The 25062-nt window shown below is 33.0% G+C and overlaps 1 protein-coding gene across 1 annotated transcript; it reads left to right on the top strand.

Moving 5' to 3' along the window:
* The first annotated feature begins 9843 nt into the window (after positions 1-9843).
* On the top strand, positions 9844-24385 carry LOC139890295 (uncharacterized). Its single transcript, XM_071873187.1, has 6 exons — positions 9844-9966; positions 13001-14082; positions 14606-14727; positions 15426-15982; positions 17609-17749; positions 24206-24385. The coding sequence occupies exons 1-6, from the start codon at positions 9844-9846 to the stop codon at positions 24383-24385; spliced, it is 2205 nt and encodes a 734-aa protein (XP_071729288.1).
* The last annotated feature ends 677 nt before the right edge of the window (positions 24386-25062 follow it).

The following is a 25062-nucleotide window of genomic DNA, read 5'->3' as shown; positions in this document are numbered from 1 at the left end:
CGAAGTATTGTTATGTTAACTTGTGGAAAGTATAGATGAAGCAATTGAGAATTTTATTGCTTATAAAAATGAAGTTGAGAATCAACTTCAACGGAATTTCAAGGTTAGTCGTAGTGATAGAGGTGGTGAATATGTCACATTTTTGCCGAATTTTGTTCACAAAATGGCTTTAGACATGTATTCACTGCTCCTTACTCACGTCAATCGAATGAGACTGTTGAACGAAATAATAGAACCTTGAAGGAAATGGTTATTTCCATGTTGGTATGTTCTGGTGTAAATCAGAACATGTGGGGGGAAGTCATTCTATCGGCAAATTATCTTTTAAATAAGATACCCTAGAGGAATCGGGATGAAACCCTAAATGATTTATGGTGAAAAAGAAACCATTCTGTGAATACCTCAAAGTGTGGGGGTGCCTAGCAAAGGTAGTTGTTCCCTCCCTAAGGCATAAAAGATATGATCAAAGACGGTTGACTGCATATTTATCGGATGTGCTAAACACAATAGTGTTTATCGCTTCCTTGTGCATGAATCTAAGATTTCGGATATACACAAAGGTTCGATAATAGAATCGGGAAACGTTTCATTCTTTGAAATTGTATTTCCATACATTACAAATTACAAATGAACGTGGATGTTCGTCTAGAATAGACGATGTAGATGTTGAGGATGAGACATTTAATGAGTTAGTTCAAGAGGAACTAATAGAATTAAAGGAACATCCTCGATAAATGGCATACACTAAATCTATAAAAGATATACGTGATATTCAAAACCCTCTTAAATGGTATATTTAAGGCGGTGTTTAAGTGTATGAAGTCGGTTTTGTCATGATATAAGGGATATGGTATGACATTCCTTGTGAGAAAAGCTATAGAGAACATGACTGATGCGTCTTATGTTCTCATGCTTTGGACTTAAAGTCTATAAAATACTAGACTTAGAATTGTTAATACGATCATCTGCAGAGATCAATTAACAACTAATATTGCACTATGTTGAAAGAATTCATATGTGGAAATATAATTTGAGTGAACTTTGTTAAGTTTTTTAAATATGACTAAGAATTGCTCAAATGTGTTAAAATATAGATCACAAAAGATGTAAATCTTATGTGTGGCATTTTAACGCTTCATTGATTAAAATCATATTAGATATATATGATTATGATATCAAGTTGCAAGACATGTGGGGGAAGCTTTAAAAGGATGAGCAGTAACCCTTGTTAGTTGTGTAAAATGAACACAATAACTTTAAAATGTGGGGGTGTCTTGTATTTGATATCAAGAATATGAAACATGATAACGCGTTCTAATGTATCTAATGAGTTTTTACTAGATCCGACTTAGCATTTGCTGTAAACAAGCTAAGTAGATACAAGAGTAATCCAAGTACATCTCATTAGAGTTAAGTCAGTAACAGATATCCTGCAGTGATCAAGGGACACTGTGATGCAAACTAGATATCTGATACGAATGATTTCAGAGCGACAAGTGGGTATGTATTTACATTTGGAGGTGCGACTATATCATGGAAATCGTTTAAACAAGCGGTTATTGCTAGATCCACGATGGAATCAGAATTCATCGCTTTAGATAAAGCTGGTGAAGAGGTAGAATGGCTACCTCAGTCCGTTAAAGATATACCAGATGGCCTAAGCCGGTGTCGACAATATGTATACATTGTGATAGCCAGTTGGTGATTGGTAGAGCTCATATTACAATGTGTAATGGTATGAATAAACATATGAGACGTAGACATAATAAAGTACGACAACTAATCTCTAAAGGAATTATCACTATTGACTATGTGAAGTCAAAGGATAATGTTGAGGATCCGCTGAAAAAAAGGCTTAAGCAGAGAGTTAGTGTATGAGTCGTGCGTGGGAATGGGACTGAAGCCCTTGAAAGGCTAAGTTTATATGAATGAAAACCTAACTCAGTTGACTGGAGATCCCAAGATCTGAGTTCAATAGGACAACCTACCCGTATGAACTAGAGACGGTCACTGTGGGGGAGATAATTACTAAACTAACAACCCCTACACTTTTAAAGGGAGTTTACTAATTAAGAGTAGACTTCCTAGTCCATTCCTAAAAGTGACATGTAAGAGGATAAGCCTATGGCTTTTAATGATTCAACTGGAATAACCATGTGTGGTTAATCCGTAGCCATTTGGTGGTGAATCACCTATGTGAGAGAGAAGTGGGGTCGCTTTGAAGGGTATTGTTGGGGCACAATACTTGATAAGCTCTCGCAGAACCAGGCTAATGTTCATGACCATAACGAACATAACTATGAGGACTTGACTTTGTCAGGGAGAGTCTTGTGTGAAGTGTATTGTCGCCTACAAAAATGGCAGACGAGTTCAAAGACATCGCCGTCTACTCTGAGCCAGTAGACTAAGTGCGTTTCATGAGCGAAGGTTCAAAGGGTAACACCTACCTATCATATGCAAGATTCAACTGCTGGAAATTTTGTTTGAACATGTGTGTGTTGAGATCGATTTAAACTCATTGAGGTGTAAATGAGGTTTACACAAACTTTGGGACTATGTAATTATTAGCGTATATTATAATGATATGGTTATGTAGTCGGTGGCCAAGACTACATAACATAACGTCATATATCCCAAATAAATTTTAAATGAATGAGATATCGATGCTCGAGAGATGTTGAAGTGAGCTACGTCGAATGAGAAGTTCGGTAACTATTAGTGTGTCAGTTATCAATTCCATTCATGTGGGGGATTGTTGGAAAATTAGTTTGATGTGTGAATTAAAATTGATGTTAAAGAGTAAGTTTGAAGGTTGCAATTATTGTGACTCTTCATATCTTTAACTTGTTAATAATAATGACATTTTATTGTCATTAAGTCACCATCCTTTTGTTTTCTCCCATGATATATAACAAGAGATGTAGTCTCTAATTGAAGTAGTAGAAAGAATGGCTCTTGAAAAACACATACATATATACAACTTTACATAAGCTTTTGTAAGTATAGTGTTCATCCTTTTGGACAAGCAAAGTGTGTAGCTTATGAAGAACAATATAGACAACTTTTTCAGGCAAGTGTTCAAGTCTGGCAGTACGCTGCTTCGGACCGGTGTACCCTGGGAACAGACGAAGAATCTGTTTAAGGGAATTGTGTCAAACACAAGCCCGGTTCAACCTTTAATCCGGTTAGATCGTTCTATCTTTTCGTTCTTATTATGATTATATATTATACATATTTGCTATATGATTGTTTCGTTTATGATAATATGTATAACTGTTTCAGTTTCGTATACATATTTCCTACAAACTCTTCGAAAAAGCAAAAGAAACTGCCATTGAGAAAACCGGTTTAACTGTCAGGTTGTCAACTCAGACAAACTGACTTTGTGAAGTTTGGTTTAATGGTGATGTGTGTGGGTTATTCTTGACCTGTAAATCCACATTGCAAAATTCCTATTCTATAAAACCAGTACAAAAGTATACTATTTATCTAAACAATTCGTCAATCGTCCATGTCATGCCATATAATACGTAAATACAATGATTATTTATACCGCTCTCAACCATCACACATTTCTTCACCATTACAAATGAGATATGCTACATAACACATAGCAATTAGAGATATGCTACAGAATCCATACCTATGGTTTCGGCACGCATATAACACATAGCAATTAGAGTTTTTAGAACTAGACATACAAATGAGATATGCTACATAACATACATTTAACAACATATCATAAGCTCAAGTTCCAAAACAACTTCTACTTCATGCTAGACCATTATATGTACAAACGAGACAGATTCGACTCGATTTAAGTAACCATTTTCGGGTTCAATTATCCGGATATCTAGAGAAAATTATCACATAATGTCTACATGGAAGATTAAGTACTAATCATGAAATTTCAAATTACAAAAACTTATTTTCTAGAAATCAGGTTAAGTGGTCGTTTAACTCAAGATAAAATCATTGTTTAGCAATTTTTACCGTGAATGGTTAATCAATCATATATTGAGTTTTACAAATCCAATCGACATGATATCCTAGTACATTTTGAGTGTTTTTAAATTATCTATCCAATAAGCTTCAGTTCATAAATTAATTCCAAATACACAAATCTCAGTTTTTCAGATTAGAGCATAATTACACGTCGAAAATTCAATTAAGCATAACTAGGGCTATACATAACGAAATCGCGCGATTCTTGCGAGCAAAATTATTAATTTTTCGATAGCTTTTCATATAAACACTTTTTATTTACAGAAAACATAACCATCATATCAGTAGCATAGCAAACAAATTCATGATTTAACCCTAACATGCAAACCGAGCATTATAACGACTAATAATACATACAATCGCAATCAATTGAGCAATAAGACATCTAGACTATGAAATCAATAATAAAATTCAGATTTATTAAACTAGGGTTATGTAATTATACCTTAAAAATGTAATTAACTAGTATTAGCGCGTAGAGAACGATCAAAGGAAGCACCTTGATGTTGATGATTCAAGCAAACAACAAGTTTTTGATGATGTTTGTGTGGCGTTTATGGTCAACGAGCAAGAGGGAGGCCAGGGAGAGAACTGGTCGATTAATTTAGGTTTAGAATGAGAGTATGTGATTTCCTTTTACTAGTTATACCTAATTAGGGCCTAATTACAATCCATAAACTACCACATAAGCCCAAAACACAAAACAAAGGGGGTAGGGGTCGGCCGAATGGCCCATCGGAGTTGGGACTCGGGCTCGTTTGGCCATTTACTCGCGTTCAGGTGATTCGTTTCGAGTGCCGTTAACCGTACCGAGTTCCCGGAACGTTAATTGGTCGTTAAAATGCAATCCACCATGTTTAATTAATTAAATAAATAATAAACTTTTAATTAAGTTTTTATTAAAGTGAATAATTATTAAAAATAATTATTTTATCAAAAATCGAGCGTTACACAGTCCCGTGAGACCTCTGTTGCAATTTTTACAACCGTATCATTTTCTCAGTATTTCAAAACATAAAATAAGTTTTTCGGTTAATATATTCATATATTAATTATAGTAGTTCATCATGAACCAAATATGCATTTAATTCAATTAAATACACAGAACGTAAGTAAGTACCACTAAATAACTTAACGGACAGTTAACAAAGCTTAACGGAAATAGCAGGGTTATTACATAATTGGTGATCGATAATTGAGCAAAGATCCCAACATATCTTAGACCTTGAGATGTTGAAAGTTGAAGATTTTTATTTAGATTGCGATTTCAATAATTGTTTTGACATAACGGATGAAATTGTTTAATACATAGAAAGAAGAACGACATATATAGAGATATCTTTTTTTTTAATAAAGGATAAAATAGTTGTGTGAAAATGAGTAAAATTGGTTAGCATTTATAAATAGTAATTGATTAAAAATTAAAAAATAATAATAAAAAGAAAGTAGTTGTTTGACAGATAACGGACTTTTTTTTTATTGTGGCAACGGTCAAAAATTCTCTCCAAAGTTCTGCATCAAATTCGTGAAGTATATCACGGTTTCATTATCGATCGATGGCGAGTTTTGTGTCATCGGTGTCAATATTGGCAAGGACATTGATATATTCACCATCTTTTTTTATATGTCCACTATAACTTTCATTTTCGTAGAATGATTTCATTATTTTTTGTTAAATCATATGTGAAACATGAATTATCTTCTTTTAAGCATTCTCGAATTCAAATTAGAATTATTGAATATAATACATCCTTTCCTAATAAAATATGTGTTTGTTCATTCTTATCTTGATTATCATTTTGTCCTTGATTTGCAAGTTTATTTCTATTTTAGGGTTTATTGTATTAAATCTTACTGTAAAAGCTAGTGCAGAATGTTAATTTGTGAAGCGTAGGGACTGAAGTGAAACTTTATTATATATATATATATATATATATATATATATATATATATATATATATAGTGGTAGGATCAAGGGAGAAGTAACCAATCGTGGGGAAGTGGGGGGAAGCAAAAATTTTTTTTTTTCGTTTATTGAAAAAACTTTGTTCACGAACATTATAGATTGGATGAAAATATGAACATTTAGTAGAGACACTTTGTGATAAATGTTTTTATTTTGGCAGAAAAACGCTCGAATAAGTAATATATAACAATTATCGTGTTTTTCGAGCGTATGTTGAGGTTTTAGATGTTAGGGTTTAGATATTAGGGTTTAGATATTAGGGTTTATAGGGTTTAGATATTAGGGTTTAGAAATTTAGGGTTTAGAATTTAGGGTTTAGATTTAGGGTTTAGATTTAGGATTTAGATTGAGTTTTTAACACGAACGGTTTAGAGTTTAGGGTTTAGGGTTTAGGGTTTGGTGTATTGGATTTATGGAATAAACCCAAAACACCAAACCCTAAACCCTAAACTCTAAATCGGGCTAAATTTTTACTTTACAGAACATGAAAAACAAATGTTCACATTCTTCACGAACAATATTATCTTGAATGTTATTTTTGTCGATCGTTTTCCCGCCTAAATAATAACATTCATCACAAAGTGTCTCTTCTAAATGTTCATATTTTTGTGTGATCTTGATGCCGGAAAAAAAAATTCCAAAAAAAATGAAAAAAAAATTAATTTGCTTCCCCCCGCTTCCCCCCGATTGGTTACTTCCCCATTGATCCTGCCCATATATATATATATATATATATATATATATATATATATATATATATATATATATATATATATATATATATATATATATATATATATATATATATATATATATATATATATATATTATTCTTTCTTCGCAATTTAGGGTTTCATTCCCTATAATTTTTGTTTTGATTGTGTGAATGATTAATACCGTAATAATTCATTGAGAGTTTTTCTTGTACATGTGAGATTGAGTCTTTGGATTTTGTATCTTTAGACTTTGCCTGATATTGTTGATGTACTGTTCTTCTTTATTGAAGCAAATTTGTTCCGGTGATTGAAGTTAATCTCTATGTTGTTGCTTCAATAAAACTTACATTTCCCGATATCGTCGATTTAATAATTCAACGTCGAGTACAAACAAACGAAATGTCATGGATGCAAAACCGAAGTTGCTTGTGTGATCTATTGACTAGATGTTAAACTTTTTAGACATTTAACAACACTGACAGATGTTCTACTAGAATACTAGATGTCCGAATTTAATCCTAAATTAGGAACATTTCTAATTGTATCTTTAAACTTCGAAAATTAATAATGAAATAATATTCATAATGTCCGTTTATCTTCTCTCTAGTTTGAAATCCTGTTTATAGTTGTGAGAGTACCCAATTACACAAATATTATTTGTGTTTCTTTTTGAGAAAATTGCGCGGTTGGTCCATGTGGTTTACATGAAATGGGGTGTTTGGTCCCTGAACTTCATTTTCAGAGTTGTTGGTCCCTGTGATTTTCAAAACACGCGTGATTGGTCCCTAACAGGGACCAACTACACCTGTTTTGAACTTTCATTTTCGGGGTGGTTAGTCCCTGACAGGGACCAACCACGCGTGTTTTGAAAATCACAGGGACCAACAACCTCGAAAATGAAGTTCAGAGACCAAACACCTCATTTCATGTAAACCACAGGGACCAATCGCGCAATTTTCTCTTTCTTTTTGCTAACATTATATGACAAAAAATGAATTTATTGAAAAACCCTCACTAACATTTTATTATTGGCCAAAAATCAATTCATTTTTGCACAGTTTTGTTTGATATTTGTAAGTTGTTCAGTGTTTTACCACTATCTACATTTTATTTATCATAACTGTTCTATACTATTTATATTTATATTAATATTAAAGTATTAATTATGATTATCATAATTAATACATTAACTGCAATATACATAGTACATAAATATAGAAATTGTAATATATTTACTATTCTCTTATTAAATTGCTTTATATATTGACCACTTATATTTTTTCTCGATTGAATATTTTGATAGTATTAGTCATGAATTTTAAACCATCTATCGATTGAAATGTTACGATAAATAACCGATGACCTAATATCTTATGAAATATTATATGTGAAATGTGAACTTTTACGCATAGTCAAACAATCTAAAATTACATTTCACAACATATATTATTGGTCACTCCAGTAAGTATGTTCAAGATCTGCCACTGTTTCCGCTAACGATTGATATGTCTTATAATTACACAGATATTACTCCTTAGTCCTTATAATGCGGGCAACTTAAAATAGCAAGGAAATTAACCATGTTATCACCGGCCAATAATGAGATAAGATGAATATGATGATTCCGTATATGGCCTTTATCAGAGTATAATCACTTGATCACTTGAAATAGTTGCTCATCATTTTCATATATATTGTTTCACTTTGAGGTTGTAATCCAAATATTATGTCCCCACAATCCACTTATACGCAAATGAATCAATGTCCTCAAAACTTTTATCACTAAATACTAAGTGGGCAAGACAACACACTTCAACATCCATCCCAGTATGCATTACCATGAATAGAAGTGTAGAACCATCCTTATTTTATCATCATCACAAATTATTTTGCTAGATCGATTCATTTTTTTGCTAGATTCAAAAAAGTGACATGTATTGGGGCGTGTTTGGTTGAAAGCTTTTTGAAGTTTTTAAAAGTTTTTAACTTCTAGTTTTTATGAAAAAACTCCAATCTATTAACAAACTTCGTTTTTTATAAAAGAGTTTTAAGCTTTTTAACGGAGGGAAAAAAAAAGTCAAAAGCTAATAAAAAGCTCATAGCTTTTTGTCATGCTACTCTTTATTTTAACAATTTTATACACTGTCAAACACCTATATACATATAAAAAAGTAACAACTATTAGCAATGTTATGATTAATAATGTAGATGAGATTTTTAAATATAGTTAAGCATATAAATACCCTCACCTAGTTTATTGTTTAGGCAAATTCTTCATTTGTACACACCTTACACCTAAGCCTACACGTACTTAGCAATTTTCTCTCAACCTAATTGTAACATCTGTGATCTATTCTTACTGAATTCATATCATCATAATCACCGCCACAATTTCAGTTCATCATCTTCATCATACATGTACATATACAAAACAATATATATGTTGGTTATTAACGCCCAAGACACAACTTATGTTTACACTACTAATAACATATGAACTTATAGAGTCACACACAAAAAGCAATTATCTACCAAGTATATATTCAAATGTGATTTATATATATGATCAACCATAATTTGTATGATAACATTATTATTTGGATAAAATAATTATGTGTAGTGAAGTATCAATATATGCACATAGTCTAGTAATGTTCCATGTAACATTTAAGAGTGTATGTTATATTTGTTTGACAAATATATGGGACAAATGAATGGATTAAGTTAAAGAGGTGGTCATGTCATAAACACCTTTACACACCATCTTTGCATATGGAGTTGATGGAAGAATAAACTTTATGATATCATTTTGTCTAGCATTTGTTGTTAGCTTTTGCTTTATGTATTTTAAGTGTAGTGGCACTTATTAAAAGGCTAATCAACTTACATATGCAATATATATATATATATATATATATATATATATATATATATATATATATATAGTGAAGAGTTCAATTGAGAACCAACAAAATATAAAGAACTGTAAGAACCATATTATTCTCTAAATACATAAGGGTATTTCGGTCTTTTTAATCATATGGCAGTTACTACTAATTGAATAATCCCTTTAATTTCTCACTAATTACTGCTTGGTCAAAAACGTGTTTCTTATTGATCACACACATCACATATTTCTTTCTCTTTGAGAAAATCATGGAAAAAAAGAATGAACACCATGACCCTTTACATGAAGATGAAGATAAAGATGATAAAATTGTGAAAATGATTTCATACACATATGATGGTGAAGATGTGTCGATGCAGATTAGTGGCCGGGTTTTAGAGATTATAATTACCTTATATATCTTATATGTTTAAATTGTTGATGATCAAGAAGAGTTATTTAAGAAGAGTTATCTGTTCATGTAAATTGGGTGCACATGAAGGAAATAAAGAAAACTATCAATGAAAATTGATAATACTTCCTATTGATGATGATGCGTAAAGCATATGCAAATGTACACTTAATGTACACACGTGAACAAAATATATTATCTAAATTATATCTCAGTTGTATTTTGGGACTATCCAATGTAATTATTCCACACAACTAAATAAAATTACCATTATCATTCTTACATACTAAAGTACTCTTATCTTGTGGACAAATGCACACAGGCCCTTATCGATCTTATGTACACATGATCTTAATGTACATATGAACTACTTTTCCCAAAAAAAATGTACATATGAACTTTTGCTCTTATCTGATGCATAAATGCACATATGAACTTAATGTACCCATGAACTTTTGCTCTTATCTTATGCACAAATGTACACATGAACTTTTGCTCTTATGCACAAATGTACACACGAACATTTGAGTCAGTTTGTTTTAATAAAATTATTTGCAGTAATATTCTAATATTATAAAATAAAATTATAATCATAATGTATGTAGATTACATCAAATCCTACTAATCTAGAAACAAATTTATTCGTAAACGGTTAATCCTGTATTTTACGTGATTTCAAAATGGAAGACAGTTAATGCTTTGATCAAATTACTAGAACACCCTTATAGTGATTTTATTTAATTATGATATGCACAATATTTACCAATATGCCATTGATATCAACAACCGTCGATCAAACTCATCTAATGGTTAAGATTGTTTCTTAAAGTTCTTGACTTTTTGTTGGTTCTCAAATGAACCTAACCCTATATATATATATATATATATATATATATATATATATATATATATATATATATATATATATATATATATATATATATATATATATATATATATATATATATATATATATACACGTGCACTTAAAATGAAATAGAGCAAGCATTTTCTTTTCATACTTCTTACATACAAATTACTTTCATATAACTCTTTTAAGTTACTAAAGTATTAGTAGTTCAAGTAAGATAATTAAAAGTAAAAGGATAGAAGATTGTTCTTCATCCTTTTTCTTATTAGCGGTTGAGAAGGACTAGCATCCATTTGGTATTGGAACTTTGCTCAAGTGTGGATTACCGATAAAGGGAGGCTACTTTGGTTCCTACATCCTTAGCATCCATAACTTCTAAAGTTCAAAGTCTTCAAATGTTGTAGTCTTTAAACTCACTATTTGTTATTTAGTTTTCTTAACAACATGCAATTGGATCCTTGGTGGGGAGTTTTTGAAAGGTTTAAAAATTGTTGTACATGCTTCCGCTGCTAAATTGTTTTAAGAAATTTTATACAAAACCCTTCCGTGGTATCAAGAGCCGTTTTTGCATGTGTTAAGAAACTTGTGTTATATACAATAAGAACTTGTTCTTATTATTAGAAATGAACAACTTCTCTTCTAAAAAGGAAAAGTTGTAGATTTCTAAAATGCAACTTAGTTATTTTATTTGCTGCAACCATTCCTTTTACATGCATGTATGGTTGTAGAAGTTGCTATATATATACTAGTTGATATATTAAGTTGCATGGTGCATAGAAAGCCTTTAGACCATTTTGTGATGTTTGGTTGTGTTGAAATTCGATTGGGTTGTAAATTATTCTTTCATTTATAATGGTTTGTAATAATTTTATTTTTCATGTTTTGTTTAATTTTGAGATTTAAAAGTATTAGTGTAGACTTGTATATTTTATGTATAAAAATGTAACAAGATATGAAGAAAATTCAAGATGGAGTTCTAAGCAATTTTGAAGTCATTTGCAACACCAAATGTTGACTAGGCAAGTGGGAGCTTCAAGACATCACAATGGAGCATGGATATTTGTTATGTCCTTAGATTGACCCGGTTTCTTCGTTTGACTCACGAAAACCGATTAGGAAAAGGCTTGGCAATGCACCTATTAATTGTTGTGTTTATGTCTGTATGTTGCATGTTTGAATATATGATATTTGCATGCTAGAAAATAATTTTTTTTTAACAAATCAAACACAAATAATAGTTTGGTAAATTTATATATAATTTTGAAAATGGTTTTTCGTAAAAGTATAAAATGATTTTTAATAAAAAGGAGTTTTTACATAAAGCTCAAAGTTAACATTAAAATTATGAATTTTAATAAATTATGAATTTAATAAATTTAAACCAAACTCTTGTATAAAGTTTTAAATAAAATGAGTTTTATTAGAAACTAAAATTGGTCTTAAGTTAGCGCGCTCAATATATACATATTAATATAGGATATTAGTTTAAAATTGGACACGCCGTGAGTGACTAAAATAGAGATTCTATAAACTCAAGACCAACATATAAAATATGATTTTATCTAAAGTATACGTATAATATATTGTTGAATGCATGCAACAATTATTATACGAAATGTTTTGTCAAATTGAAATAATACAAAACACAAAATCCCTTTTAAAATGTAAGTTTATGCCATCCTTTTTAAGACACTCGCTTGTCATTTGTACGTCGTTGTGGACAGAGCATCAGCCAACCACCACGGTCGTCTTGTGATTACCGAGATGGTGTTTTGCGATTCCCATGACAGTCTTGGGCCGAACACCATAACTTTTAAATAGGACAACTTAATTGGTGCTTCTTGTGGAGAGAGCATCAGCCAAACACAAGATGCCCAAGGCATAGATGGGATTAAACATACCAGTTGACAATTGTTGTTAAGGATCCCATTAAGATATAGAAATTGTATTAGACTTGCAATTGGTAATCGCTACCTACTTTGTTGATTTAAACTTAGTGGAGAGAGCATCAGCCAACCACTCAAGGTTAAATGTAACTTGGATTCTAGCCTTTAACAAATTAATTTTTCATAAGAAAGTTAGGGTAATCAATTATTAAAGGATCAAATATTAAAATACTAAAAGAACTTTGTTAATTTTGTAGATGTCACCCAATGCAACTACACCCGTTCACCACCTTTCTCTAAGATCTGTCTTAGAGAAGAAAAAACTAAATGATACGAACTTCTTAGACTGGTATCGTAATTTGAGAATTTTTCTCAAAGTCGAAAAGAAGTCGTATATACTTGATGGACCCGTTCCCGAGGAACCCCCTGCTAATGCCACTAAGAGCATCCGAGATGCTTGGACTAAGCATATGGATGACTCCACAGAGATTGCATGCCTCATGTTAGCCACCATGATTCCAGACTTGCAAAAGGACCTGGAACATCATGATGCCTTTGAGATGCTTAAGCAGCTAAAGGAAATGTTTCAGCAACAAGCTAGGCGACAACGCTTTGAAACTATCAGAGCGTTACACGCATGTAAGATGACTGAGGGGACATCTGTAAGCTCTTATGTTCTAAAAATAAAGAGCTACATAGATCAGCTTGAGAGGCTTGGATCTTCCATAGGTCATGAGTTGGCAATAGACTTGATCCTCAACTCACTACCAAAGTCATATGACCAGTTCGTCTTGAAATACAATATGAACAATTTGGAGAAATCTATCTTAAAATTGCATTTAATGCTTAAGACTGCCGAGAAGAATATTCCATCCAAAACCTCTGAAGTCCTCATGATTCGGGAAGGAAAAATCAAGAAACCACAAGCCAAAGGCAAAGGTAAAGGCAAACCTAAGAGTCAAGGCAACTACAAAGGCAAAAAGTTTATCCCAAAGAATTCTGTCAAGAAGAAAGAAAAACCCGCCAAAGATGCCACTTGTTTCCATTGTGGAGAAATTGGTCATTGGAAGCGAAACTGCCCGACTTACCTTGCAGAGCTGAAGAAGACAAAAGCTAGCAATGCTAGCACCTTAGGTATCTATATGATAGAACCTTTTGCTTTCTCTAGTAATTCATGGGTATTTGATACTAGTTGTGGAACTCACATTTGTAATAACGTACAGGGACTAAGAAAGATTAAGCAGCTAAAACGAGGCGATTTGGTATTGCATGTTGGCAACGGAGCACATGTTGCGGTCGTAGCAATAGACATTTATGAACTTTTATTACCAAATGGCTTGTACTTAATATTAAATAATTGTTATTATGTACCTAGTTTAACTAGGAACATCATTTCAGCTGCACGATTGTATGAATCTGGTTACTCGTATGCTTTTTCTAATGGTAATATTATAGTTTTCAATAAAGATGTTTTTTTATTTTGAGGCACGCCCTCACAATGGCATATATGAAGTTGACATACAAGATTCATCCAATAATAGTTCTATGTATAACATAAACACCAAAAGATCCAAGCATGACTTGAATCAAACTTATCTATGGTATTGTCGTCTTGGTCACATAAACAAGAAATGCATAACCAAACTCCAATCTGATGGAATTTTAAAATCAACTAACTCTAAGTCATTTGATGTATGTGAATCTTGTTTAAGCGGGAAGATGACAAAGGCACCTTTCTCCGGTTCCAGAGAAAGATCAAAGGATATTTTGGGACTTATACATTCCGATGTATGCGGTCCTTTTAGAACTATGTCAAGAAATGGTGAAAGATACTTCATTACATTTACTGATGGTTTTAGTAGATTTGGTTATGTTTACTTATTGAAACATAAACATGAGGCATTTGAAACGTTTAAAGTGTTTCAAAATGAGGTTCCAAATCAGCTAGGCAAAATGATAAAGGTTCTTAGATCGGATCGAGGAGGTGAGTACTTGTATCAAGAGTTTGTCGATCATTTAAAGAATTGTGGAATTATTTCACAACGCACTCCACCCGGAACACCACAACATAATGGTGTTTCTTGGAGGAGGAACCGAACCTTACTTGATATGGTTCGATCTATGATGAATCATACTACACTTCCTCCATCCTTCTGGACCTATGCCTTTTTATCCGCTGCTCACATATTAAATATGGTACCAACCAAAAAGGTGAATAAGATACCATACGAGTTATGGCATGGAAAAATTCCAAATTTATCTTATTTGAAAGTTTGAGGTTGCGAAGCTCATGTTCGACAAGAAACTTCCAGCAAACTTGATCCCAGATCTATCAAATGCATTTTTTGTGGGATACCCAAAGGATTCTATGGGATATTACTTCTACAATCCTACCGAGAATAAAGTGTTTGTTTCTAGACACGCTAATTTTCTAGAAAAAGAGTTTCTATTAAATAAAGCAAGTGGGAGTAATGTAGAACTTGAAAAAAATTTAAGAACCACAAAATATCACACCTGAGGTTGGCACTAGCTATCAACAAACTATTGAAGAACCTAAATAATTGGTTGCTCAGGAACCTGAAGTAACACAAGACATTCGTAGATCTAGTAGACCTCGTCATAGTCCCGAAAGATAGGACGAAATTTTCTTGGTTGATGAAAGTGAGCCCACTAACTACAAAGATGCTACATTAGATCCTGAATCTAAGAAATGGCATGAAGCCATGAATGACGAGATGCAGTCCATGTATGACAACGAAGTATGGGACTTAGTTGATCTACCTCCTGACAGCAAGGCTGTTGGGAGCAAATGGATTTTCAGGAAGAAAACCGATATGGACGGAAATGTACATACATTTAAGGCAAGACTAGTGGCGAAAGGTTTCACTCAAACTCATGGTATTGACTATGACGAAACTTTCTCTCCAGTAGCCATGCTAAAATCGATTAGAATACTCATTGCCATAGCCGCATATTATGACTATGAGATATGGCAAATGGATGTCAAAACTGCATTCCTTAATGGACACTTAAGTGAAGATGTCTATATGGAACAACCAGAAGGTTTTGTAAATCCTAAGTATCCTAATAAAGTGTGTAAGCTTAAAAGAGCCATTTACGGATTAAAGCAAGCATCTAGAAGCTGGAATCTTTGTTTTGATGAGAAAATAAAAGAGTTTGATTTTATCAAAAATGAAGACGAGCCATGTGTTTACAAAAGGGCTGGTGGGAGCATATTAGTATTTTTAATCTTATATGTGATAACCTGTCCTAATCCACCTGGACGAAGTCTTCAACAACTGGTTCCATTGCGAGGTACTGACCTCTATATGTCCTGAAGGACTCCATGTAATATCTTTAAAATGAGCGAATGCACAGCGAAAGACTTAATTCATACCTGAGAATAAACATGCTTAAAAGTGTCAACCAAAAGGTTGGTGAGTTCATAGGTTTATCATAACAATCATTTCAATATATTAATAGACCACAAGATTTCCGTTTATAAATATATGTACACTCGCAAGTGTATAAAACCGTTCTGCTTATGTTGAGGCCTCAGTAACCAACCTTAACAATAATATAATAAGTCATCTTCGCAAAGATGGATATGTACACTCGCAAGTGTATAAGTAATCCTCGAAGTGCTAAACATCCGCCCACTAGCTCTTATGTCTAGTGCAGCCTACATGATGGGGGTGTTAAGCCCGATAGATCTATCTTTAGGATTCGTGCTTACATGCTCTTATAATATGTAACTAAATTACCTAGCACATCAATCTGCAGAATATCATTTTTAATCACTTGTCTCTATTTCGTAAAGCATTTATAAAAGCAGCGCATTTATTCTCAGCCCAAAAATATATATTGCAAAAGCAATTAAAAAGGGAGCAAATGAAACTCACTATACGATATTTTGTAGTAAAAATATTCATTCGTCTGAACTGAACAATGCAGGGTTGGCCTCAGATTCACGAACCTCAAAGGAATAGTCTTAAAAAAATGCCTAAGTCTGGGTTTGGACCCGCGACCTCCCGCTAACCCGATAATACCACAAACATGGAACCATTTCTATTTTTCCTATCAGCGACAACATCATCATCTTATTCATATTCACCATCTAAATTATCGTTTTTGTTATATCATAATCATAATCAAACCATCACCATCGTTAATAACACATCCGCACCTAAACATCTAAACGCGTATATTATTAACAACATACACGTTTCATTTTCTTCATTGTCATCAACCCTTGGCCTAGCAAAAGATTGGATCATCTTGGCTCGATAATTAAAACAATTTCAGTCCAATAACTTGAAGAATCACGGCCCAATAGAAATCCAAAGATAATTCGGCCCAGCTCAATGATTTAACCAAGTCCAATGTTTTAGATGTTTATGTCCCGTAATTATTTATTTTTTTTTATAGTTGGAGGTTATATGTTTTGTGGGGTCCGATGTTACTGCAACTAAGAATAAAAATATCACCCATGTGGGTGTCGGTCCTACCTATGATTCCATTTTTCATCTTTGTTTCCATATTTACATCGCCATCATGTGATCATCATTTTTATAATACCGCTACCATTATAAATCCCATTTTAGTATCGTTTTGTTTGCCGCTTCGTCTTAGTCATCATTATCATTATGCCGTAACATCTTCACCATCAGTTTCGTTGGAAAAAAAAATGAAACAAAAGAGATCAAGCAACAATATCAATTTCAAGATGGCTGTTATGAAGTGGTTTTCAAGATACACTTTAAGAGAGAGAGAGAGAGAGAGAGAGAGAGAGAGAGAGAGGAGAGAACAAAGATGAGAGAGAGGATTTGAGATGATGGTGAGGGTGTAGATGGTGGCGGTTGTAGATGGTTGTAATGGGTCAAGGTGGTGGTGACGGTTTTTGGTGGCCGGTGGGGGTTCAATTGATGTCGGATGGAGTGGTTATGGTGGTGAGTTGTTGTGGGTTCATAATGAAGAAAGTGAAGAAAGGTGATGGCGTTAAGGTGGTAAGTGATGGTGGTTTCATGATGTTTGGCCTCGGTTAAGAGGTGGTGATGGTTGCCGTGGTGGCCATGATTTGTGGTGGCTCGTCAAGCAAAGAGAAACAGGAAACTTTTGAAGGCAAGAAGGAAAATAGGGTGAAGATGGTGTGATTTAGTTTCATATATATGTACATGTATATATTTATTTTAGATGTCAAGTTGCAGGAAACTAATAGTGGCAAACACCTCAAGATATTAATCCTCATAAAGTCTAAAAAGGAAACAGTAAATTAAAATATAAAAGTCTAAGGAAAAAAAAAACGTGTACTAATTAAAGCAGCCCTCAAATTATTCGACCGACACTATATCGCGGACCGGGTATCGTGCACTATTTAAAATTAGTGGCGGATAAAAGTCTTCAGAAAAGTCTCAAAATTTTAAATTAACCATATTTATTTATTTTGGTCATTATGATGTAAAATTCGAGCATTAACTATTATATAAAAGTTACATTAATTATTCACTCTCAATCTCAAGTAAAATATGAAAAGTTTTAAAATTCAACAAATGGTTCCTAAATATATCTTTAATAAGCCTAAAATTTATAGAACTCATTTTCAGATCACCGTTTATTTTAAAATTACCTAAGTTTCTTTTTAGCTCGCTAACTATCAATCGAATGAAAATTGAGCGTTACCTTCTCTTACTAAATAATTTCGAAATTATATACACTTTATTTATATATAGATACTTTTTATATATTATTATTATTATTTTTACAAAATTAATTATAACAATTACGATATATACTATTTCATATTATTTATTATATACAAGTATATATATGTATATATGTATATATGTATATATTCATATCCATTTACAAGCAATTGTATCGTGAGTCGTCGAAAATAATCAAAGGTTAAATGAATTCATGTAAACAGTTCAAAATTTTTGAGACTCAAGATAACATACTTTGCTCATCGTGTCGAAACCATATAAGAATTAAGTTTAAATTTGGTCGAAAATTTCTGGGTCGTCACAGTACCTACCCGTTAAAGAAATTTCGTCCCGAAATTTGAGTGAGGTCGTCATGGTTAACAATAAAAATGTTTTTATGACGAATATGAGTTGATAAATAGAGTTTTATCATCATTGAGTAGTACAGATAAAACAATTTGATTATTCGAAACGTATGAGTGAAGTTATCACAAGAGAGTGAATTGAAGAAATAATGTTTCGTCAAATCCTTTGACGTAGATATGGTGGATTTCCGGAATTTAAGGGATTTAGGGAAAATTGCCGAGATCTGAAAGATTTGATTCTTTGGTGAATAAAATCCTTTTAATTAAATGCAATTATCTGCCTCGATCTCTTTATCAGATATTTCACTATAAATTAACTTCTTTCGTTCCATTACTTTTATCACTCCTATACTAAATTTTCAAATTCAAAAGATTGTGAAAATGCTTAACCCAGTTCTAATCCTTGTCCTTATCCTTACTATCGTAACAATAATTCTCCTTTTCCAACTTCCACCGGAGGAATCTGTTTTCTTCTACTTCGCCCTTGGGGTTATAATGTTTTTAATTCTCTCGTGTCTTTATGTTGCGATAAACATCGATATACACGGTTTGAAATTTTCCGTGTTGTTATTGGGCTTTATATTTTCTCTTATATTTTAGAGCTCTTTGTCTTTTTATTCTCCTCTCGACCTCTAGTAAAACGAGTAATGGTCCAAAATTCATATGTATGAAATTTTGAATGATCATAATATACTAAGCAGAAGAATTGTAATAGCACGATTTGATTGGTTAAATTACCAGAATTACAGAAGATAGAACTATCAAGAATATATTTTTCCTGATATGTTCGGAGGTTAAGTAGAATGAAAAAGTTATGTAACATGGTACATGATGATGGTATAGTCTGTGAATCAACACGTTCCATTAGAAATTCAGCATGACTTACTGTAATATAATCACGTTGGCCGGGCGTCATTATATTATACTAACTCATGCTTCAATTCCCAACACTTCTCCACAATTCATTCATAATTTATACTTAGATTTTACAGAAGTTTTCAATACAATGGAATACAGAAAACACGAAGAGGTAGATAATTTCGGACAAGAATATTTATAAAAATATCCTCAGAAATATCGAAGATATTTATGATAATATTTTGGGATTTCTAAGTTCGAAGGCTGATGAAGAAAAATTTTCCGCAAGATTTTAACATGACTTCGGAGCAAGATAATCTTTAAAGATTTCGGCGGATCCAGAAATTCCTGGATTCTTTAAATATAGGGTTTGGTCCTTGTCTTTATCCTTGGTCTCCTTCACAGTTAGCTCAATCTATTTTTTTTAGTATTAAATTTTCTATCGAGCGTTCCCAACATTCTATTCTTATTATCAAACTTTTAGCAGTTCGGACCATCTACAATTTTGTTGTTTCCTCTGCATTTAATGTTACCATATCTGAATCGTCGGTTATCAATCCGAGGTGGTTTCAAGAGAATTGTGTTTTTAGATGATTAAACGTTGATGGTAATATAAAAGGTTCCCCAGTAACAATAAAGAGTGCGCATATATATCAAGGTTATAATAAGGTTGTTTCGGATTAGAAGTCGGAGTTAACTTGCTGAAGCTGTGACAAAATTTGCTACTTTGAAAGGGATTACCAAATTATTTTTGGTGATAATAACACTTAAAGGAATTAGCACAGCTACGTGTTAAACGTTTACTCAGTTTCTGAGGGTTTTCAGGTGCATAATTATGTGCATCAATCTTTTCTTCCGTAGATGAAGTGCGGTTGATTCATTCTCTCAATCGAGGTGTTTTCAAGAATCATGAAAGGTTTGAATGCAGATTGTAATCGTCAAGATACGAATGAGGTTTAAGATGAAATCAAGTGGCAAACTTGAAGAATTATTTAGTTTCATATGTTATATTCCGTATTTTAATTCATTTTAATTGTCCAATATTATTCGTCCACAGTCGATAGTCCACATTTAACAGTCCAATAGTTCATATATAGTTTAATATATAACATTCGAATTAATTAATACGTATCGTGACCCGTGTACCGGTCTCAGTATTGATCACAACTCAAACTATATATATATTTTGGAATCAACCTCAACCCTGTATAGCTAACTCCGTCATTTGCATATAGAGTGTCTATGGTTGTTCCAAGATAAATATATAGATGGTTCAATATGATATGTCGAAACCTTGTATACGTGTCCCATTATTTAAAGTGCGTAAATTAAATAACAGAAATTAAATGACGATAAATTAAATGCGTAAAGTAAATAACAGAATTTAAATGACGATAAATAAAATTGCGATAATTAAATTGCGATAAATAAAATTTAATCAGTTAGCTAGGAACAGTTAGCTGGAACAGTTAGCGTGGACTCTTAATAAAATTTCAATTAGTTAATTCGTTTGTTTCTAACAAATTTTATTTTGTCCAATGTTTTCTTCATTATGCCACTTGTTAGATTTTGATAAGTCAAAATCCAAATATGAAATTGAATGAAAAGGGTTATTATGCGGTGAACGGATACGTATATCGGTGAATGTAAGTAGGGTAGTAAATGACCATTGAATCAATTTCGAAGAATGTACAGTGTAACTTCTTAAAGTGAAATCTAAATATTCCTCGGGTATTACCTACCCGATAAAATATTTTCACCATTAACAGTTTGTACAAAACAATTTTTAATTACAATCTTAATGAAAACATATATACATATATATTTTCTTCAGATGTAATCATGGATTTAAATGAGTTAGTATGATATTAATCACATTTGCTTTTCGGTTTGAGCTAGAATAAGTAATCTCTAAAACTATTAGGAACCACATATTCTTCGCAGAATATTAACGAAGTTATGGATCAATACTTCATCGTTAACTGTTGTTGGTACTCTTTGGTATCTATGGTGGGTATGATATTAATGTTCGAGATAAAGATTGTGATGTTGAGGTGTGGGATGCGGATGTTGATGTTGGTGGTGGTACTGTTGTTGCCGGTGCTGTTGCTGAAGCTGGTAGGTTTTGCACCATGTTTCCAAATTTATTACTCGAGCGCGAAGCTCGTTGACTTCTTCTATTACATCGGGGTGATTGTCGGTTCGGACGAGCGAGTGAATAAGGTTTTGAATTTGAGATAGTATATAATAATGACGAGATATTCGGGATATGAGGGAGAAAATGGTATTACGAACAGGTTCGCCGGTAAGTGCTTCAGGTTCTTCGCCAAGAGATGAATTCGATTGATGGAAAGGATCACCTTCTTCTTGTCCCCAATGATTTAGTATACTACGAACCCATCAGATGAATTGGTGATGACTGATTGGCTGATCCATTCCGGTAACACTGCTTTCGGAGCTCGAGTCGAAATCCATATCGGAATAGTTGTCGGAATCTAAGGAATTTGAACTGGTTGAGGGATTCATCTCGTACGATCAGATGAAGGATTTTCGATAAGAAATAGATTATAGGATGTAGATTAGTACCTTGCAATACATAATTTACATATGCATATATAATACTAAAATCCCATAAGTTACGGAGGAATCTACGGAAGCTGTCAGGCAAAGGTAACAATAACAGATACGCTAAGATATGAATTTTGTCTATACACTATTCATGCAATCAATGCAGTAAGATGTGTCTAGACTAAGAATGATAAGCAAACAATTTTCTAAGAATGATAAGCAGGTAATTTTCGACACGAAATGATAAGCAAAACTTTTGACATGCAGACACGGTCGAAGTCCAGACTCACTAATGCATCTAAACAACTATCAGTTAGACACACTAATGCAAGACCTGGTTCGCTAAGACCACCGCTCTGATACCACCTGTGATAACCTGTCCTAATCCACCTGGACGAAGTCTTCAACAACTGGTTCCATTGCGAGGTACTGACCTCTATATGTCCTGAAGGACTCCATGTAATATCTTTAAAATGAGCGAATGCACAGCGAAAGACTTAATTCATACCTGAGAATAAACATGCTTAAAAGTGTCAACCAAAAGGTTGGTGAGTTCATAGGTTTATCATAACAATCATTTCAATATATTAATAGACCACAAGATTTCCGTTTATAAATATATGTACACTCGCAAGTGTATAAAACCGTTCTGCTTATGTTGAGGCCTCAGTAACCAACCTTAACAATAATATAATAAGTCATCTTCGCAAAGATGGATATGTACACTCGCAAGTGTATAAGTAATCCTCGAAGTGCTAAACATCCGCCCACTAGCTCTTATGTCTAGTGCAGCCTACAGGATGGGGGTGTAAAGCCCGATAGATCTATCTTTAGGATTCGTGCTTACATGCTCTTATAACATGTAACTAAATTACCTAGCACATCAATCTGCAGAATATCATTTTTAATCACTTGTCTCTATTTCGTAAAGCATTTATAAAAGCAGCGCATTTATTCTCAGCCCAAAAATATATATTGCAAAAGCAATTAAAAAGGGAGCAAATGAAACTCACTATACGATATTTTGTAGTAAAAATATTCATTCGTCTGAACTGAACAATGCAGGGTTGGCCTCAGATTCACGAACCTCAAAGGAATAGTCTTAAAAAAATGCCTAAGTCTGGGTTTGGACCCGCGACCTCCCGCTAACCCGATAATACCACAAACATGGAACCATTTCTATTTTTCCTATCAGCGACAACATCATCATCTTATTCATATTCACCATCTAAATTATCGTTTTTGTTATATCATAATCATAATCAAACCATCACCATCGTTAATAACACATCCGCACCTAAACATCTAAACGCGTATATTATTAACAACATACACGTTTCATTTTCTTCATTGTCATCAACCCTTGGCCTAGCAAAAGATTGGATCATCTTGGCTCGATAATTAAAACAATTTCAGTCCAATAACTTGAAGAATCACGGCCCAATAGAAATCCAAAGATAATTCGGCCCAGCTCAATGATTTAACCAAGTCCAATGTTTTAGATGTTTATGTCCCGTAATTATTTATTTTTTTTATAGTTGGAGGTTATATGTTTTGTGGGGTCCGATGTTACTGCAACTAAGAATAAAAATATCACCCATGTGGGTGTCGGTCCTACCTATGATTCCATTTTTCATCTTTGTTTCCATATTTACATCGCCATCATGTGATCATCATTTTTATAATACCGCTACCATTATAAATCCCATTTTAGTATCGTTTTGTTTGCCGCTTCGTCTTAGTCATCATTATCATTATGCCGTAACATCTTCACCATCAGTTTCGTTAGAAAAAAAAATGAAACAAAAGAGATCAAGCAACAATATCAATTTCAAGATGGCTGTTATGAAGTGGTTTTCAAGATACACTTTAAGAGAGAGAGAGAGAGAGAGAGAGAGAGAGAGGAGAGAACAAAGATGAGAGAGAGGATTTGAGATGATGGTGAGGGTGTAGATGGTGGCGGTTGTAGATGGTTGTAATGGGTCAAGGTGGTGGTGACGGTTTTTGGTGGCCGGTGGGGGTTCAATTGATGTCGGATGGAGTGGTTATGGTGGTGAGTTGTTGTGGGTTCATAATGAAGAAAGTGAAGAAAGGTGATGGCGTTAAGGTGGTAAGTGATGGTGGTTTCATGATGTTTGGCCTCGGTTAAGAGGTGGTGATGGTTGCCGTGGTGGCCATGATTTGTGGTGGCTCGACAAGCAAAGAGAAACAGGAAACTTTTGAAGGCAAGAAGGAAAATAGAGTGAAGATGGTGTGATTTAGTTTCATATATATGTACATGTATATATTTATTTTAGATGTCAAGTTGCAGGAAACTAATAGTGGCAAACACCTCAAGATATTAATCCTCATAAAGTCTAAAAAGGAAACAGTAAATTAAAATATAAAAGTCTAAGGAAAAAAAAACGTGTACTAATTAAAGCAGCCCTCAAATTATTCGACCGACACTATATCGCGGACCGGGTATCGTGCACTATTTAAAATTAGTGGCGGATAAAAGTCTTCAGAAAAGTCTCAAAATTTTAAATTAACCATATTTATTTATTTTGGTCATTATGATGTAAAATTCGAGCATTAACTATTATATAAAAGTTACATTAATTATTCACTCTCAATCTCAAGTAAAATATGAAAAGTTTTAAAATTCAACAAATGGTTCCTAAATATATCTTTAATAAGCCTAAAATTTATAGAACTCATTTTCAGATCACCGTTTATTTTAAAATTACCTAAGTTTCTTTTTAGCTCGCTAACTATCAATCGAATGAAAATTGAGCGTTACCTTCTCTTACTAAATAATTTCGAAATTATATACACTTTATTTAT

Source organism: Rutidosis leptorrhynchoides, chromosome 2 (genome assembly GCF_046630445.1).
Source record: "Rutidosis leptorrhynchoides isolate AG116_Rl617_1_P2 chromosome 2, CSIRO_AGI_Rlap_v1, whole genome shotgun sequence".
Taxonomy (NCBI): domain Eukaryota; kingdom Viridiplantae; phylum Streptophyta; class Magnoliopsida; order Asterales; family Asteraceae; genus Rutidosis; species Rutidosis leptorrhynchoides.
The sequence above is the reverse complement of the archived record's forward strand: the minus strand, read 5'-3'. Positions and strand labels throughout refer to the sequence as shown.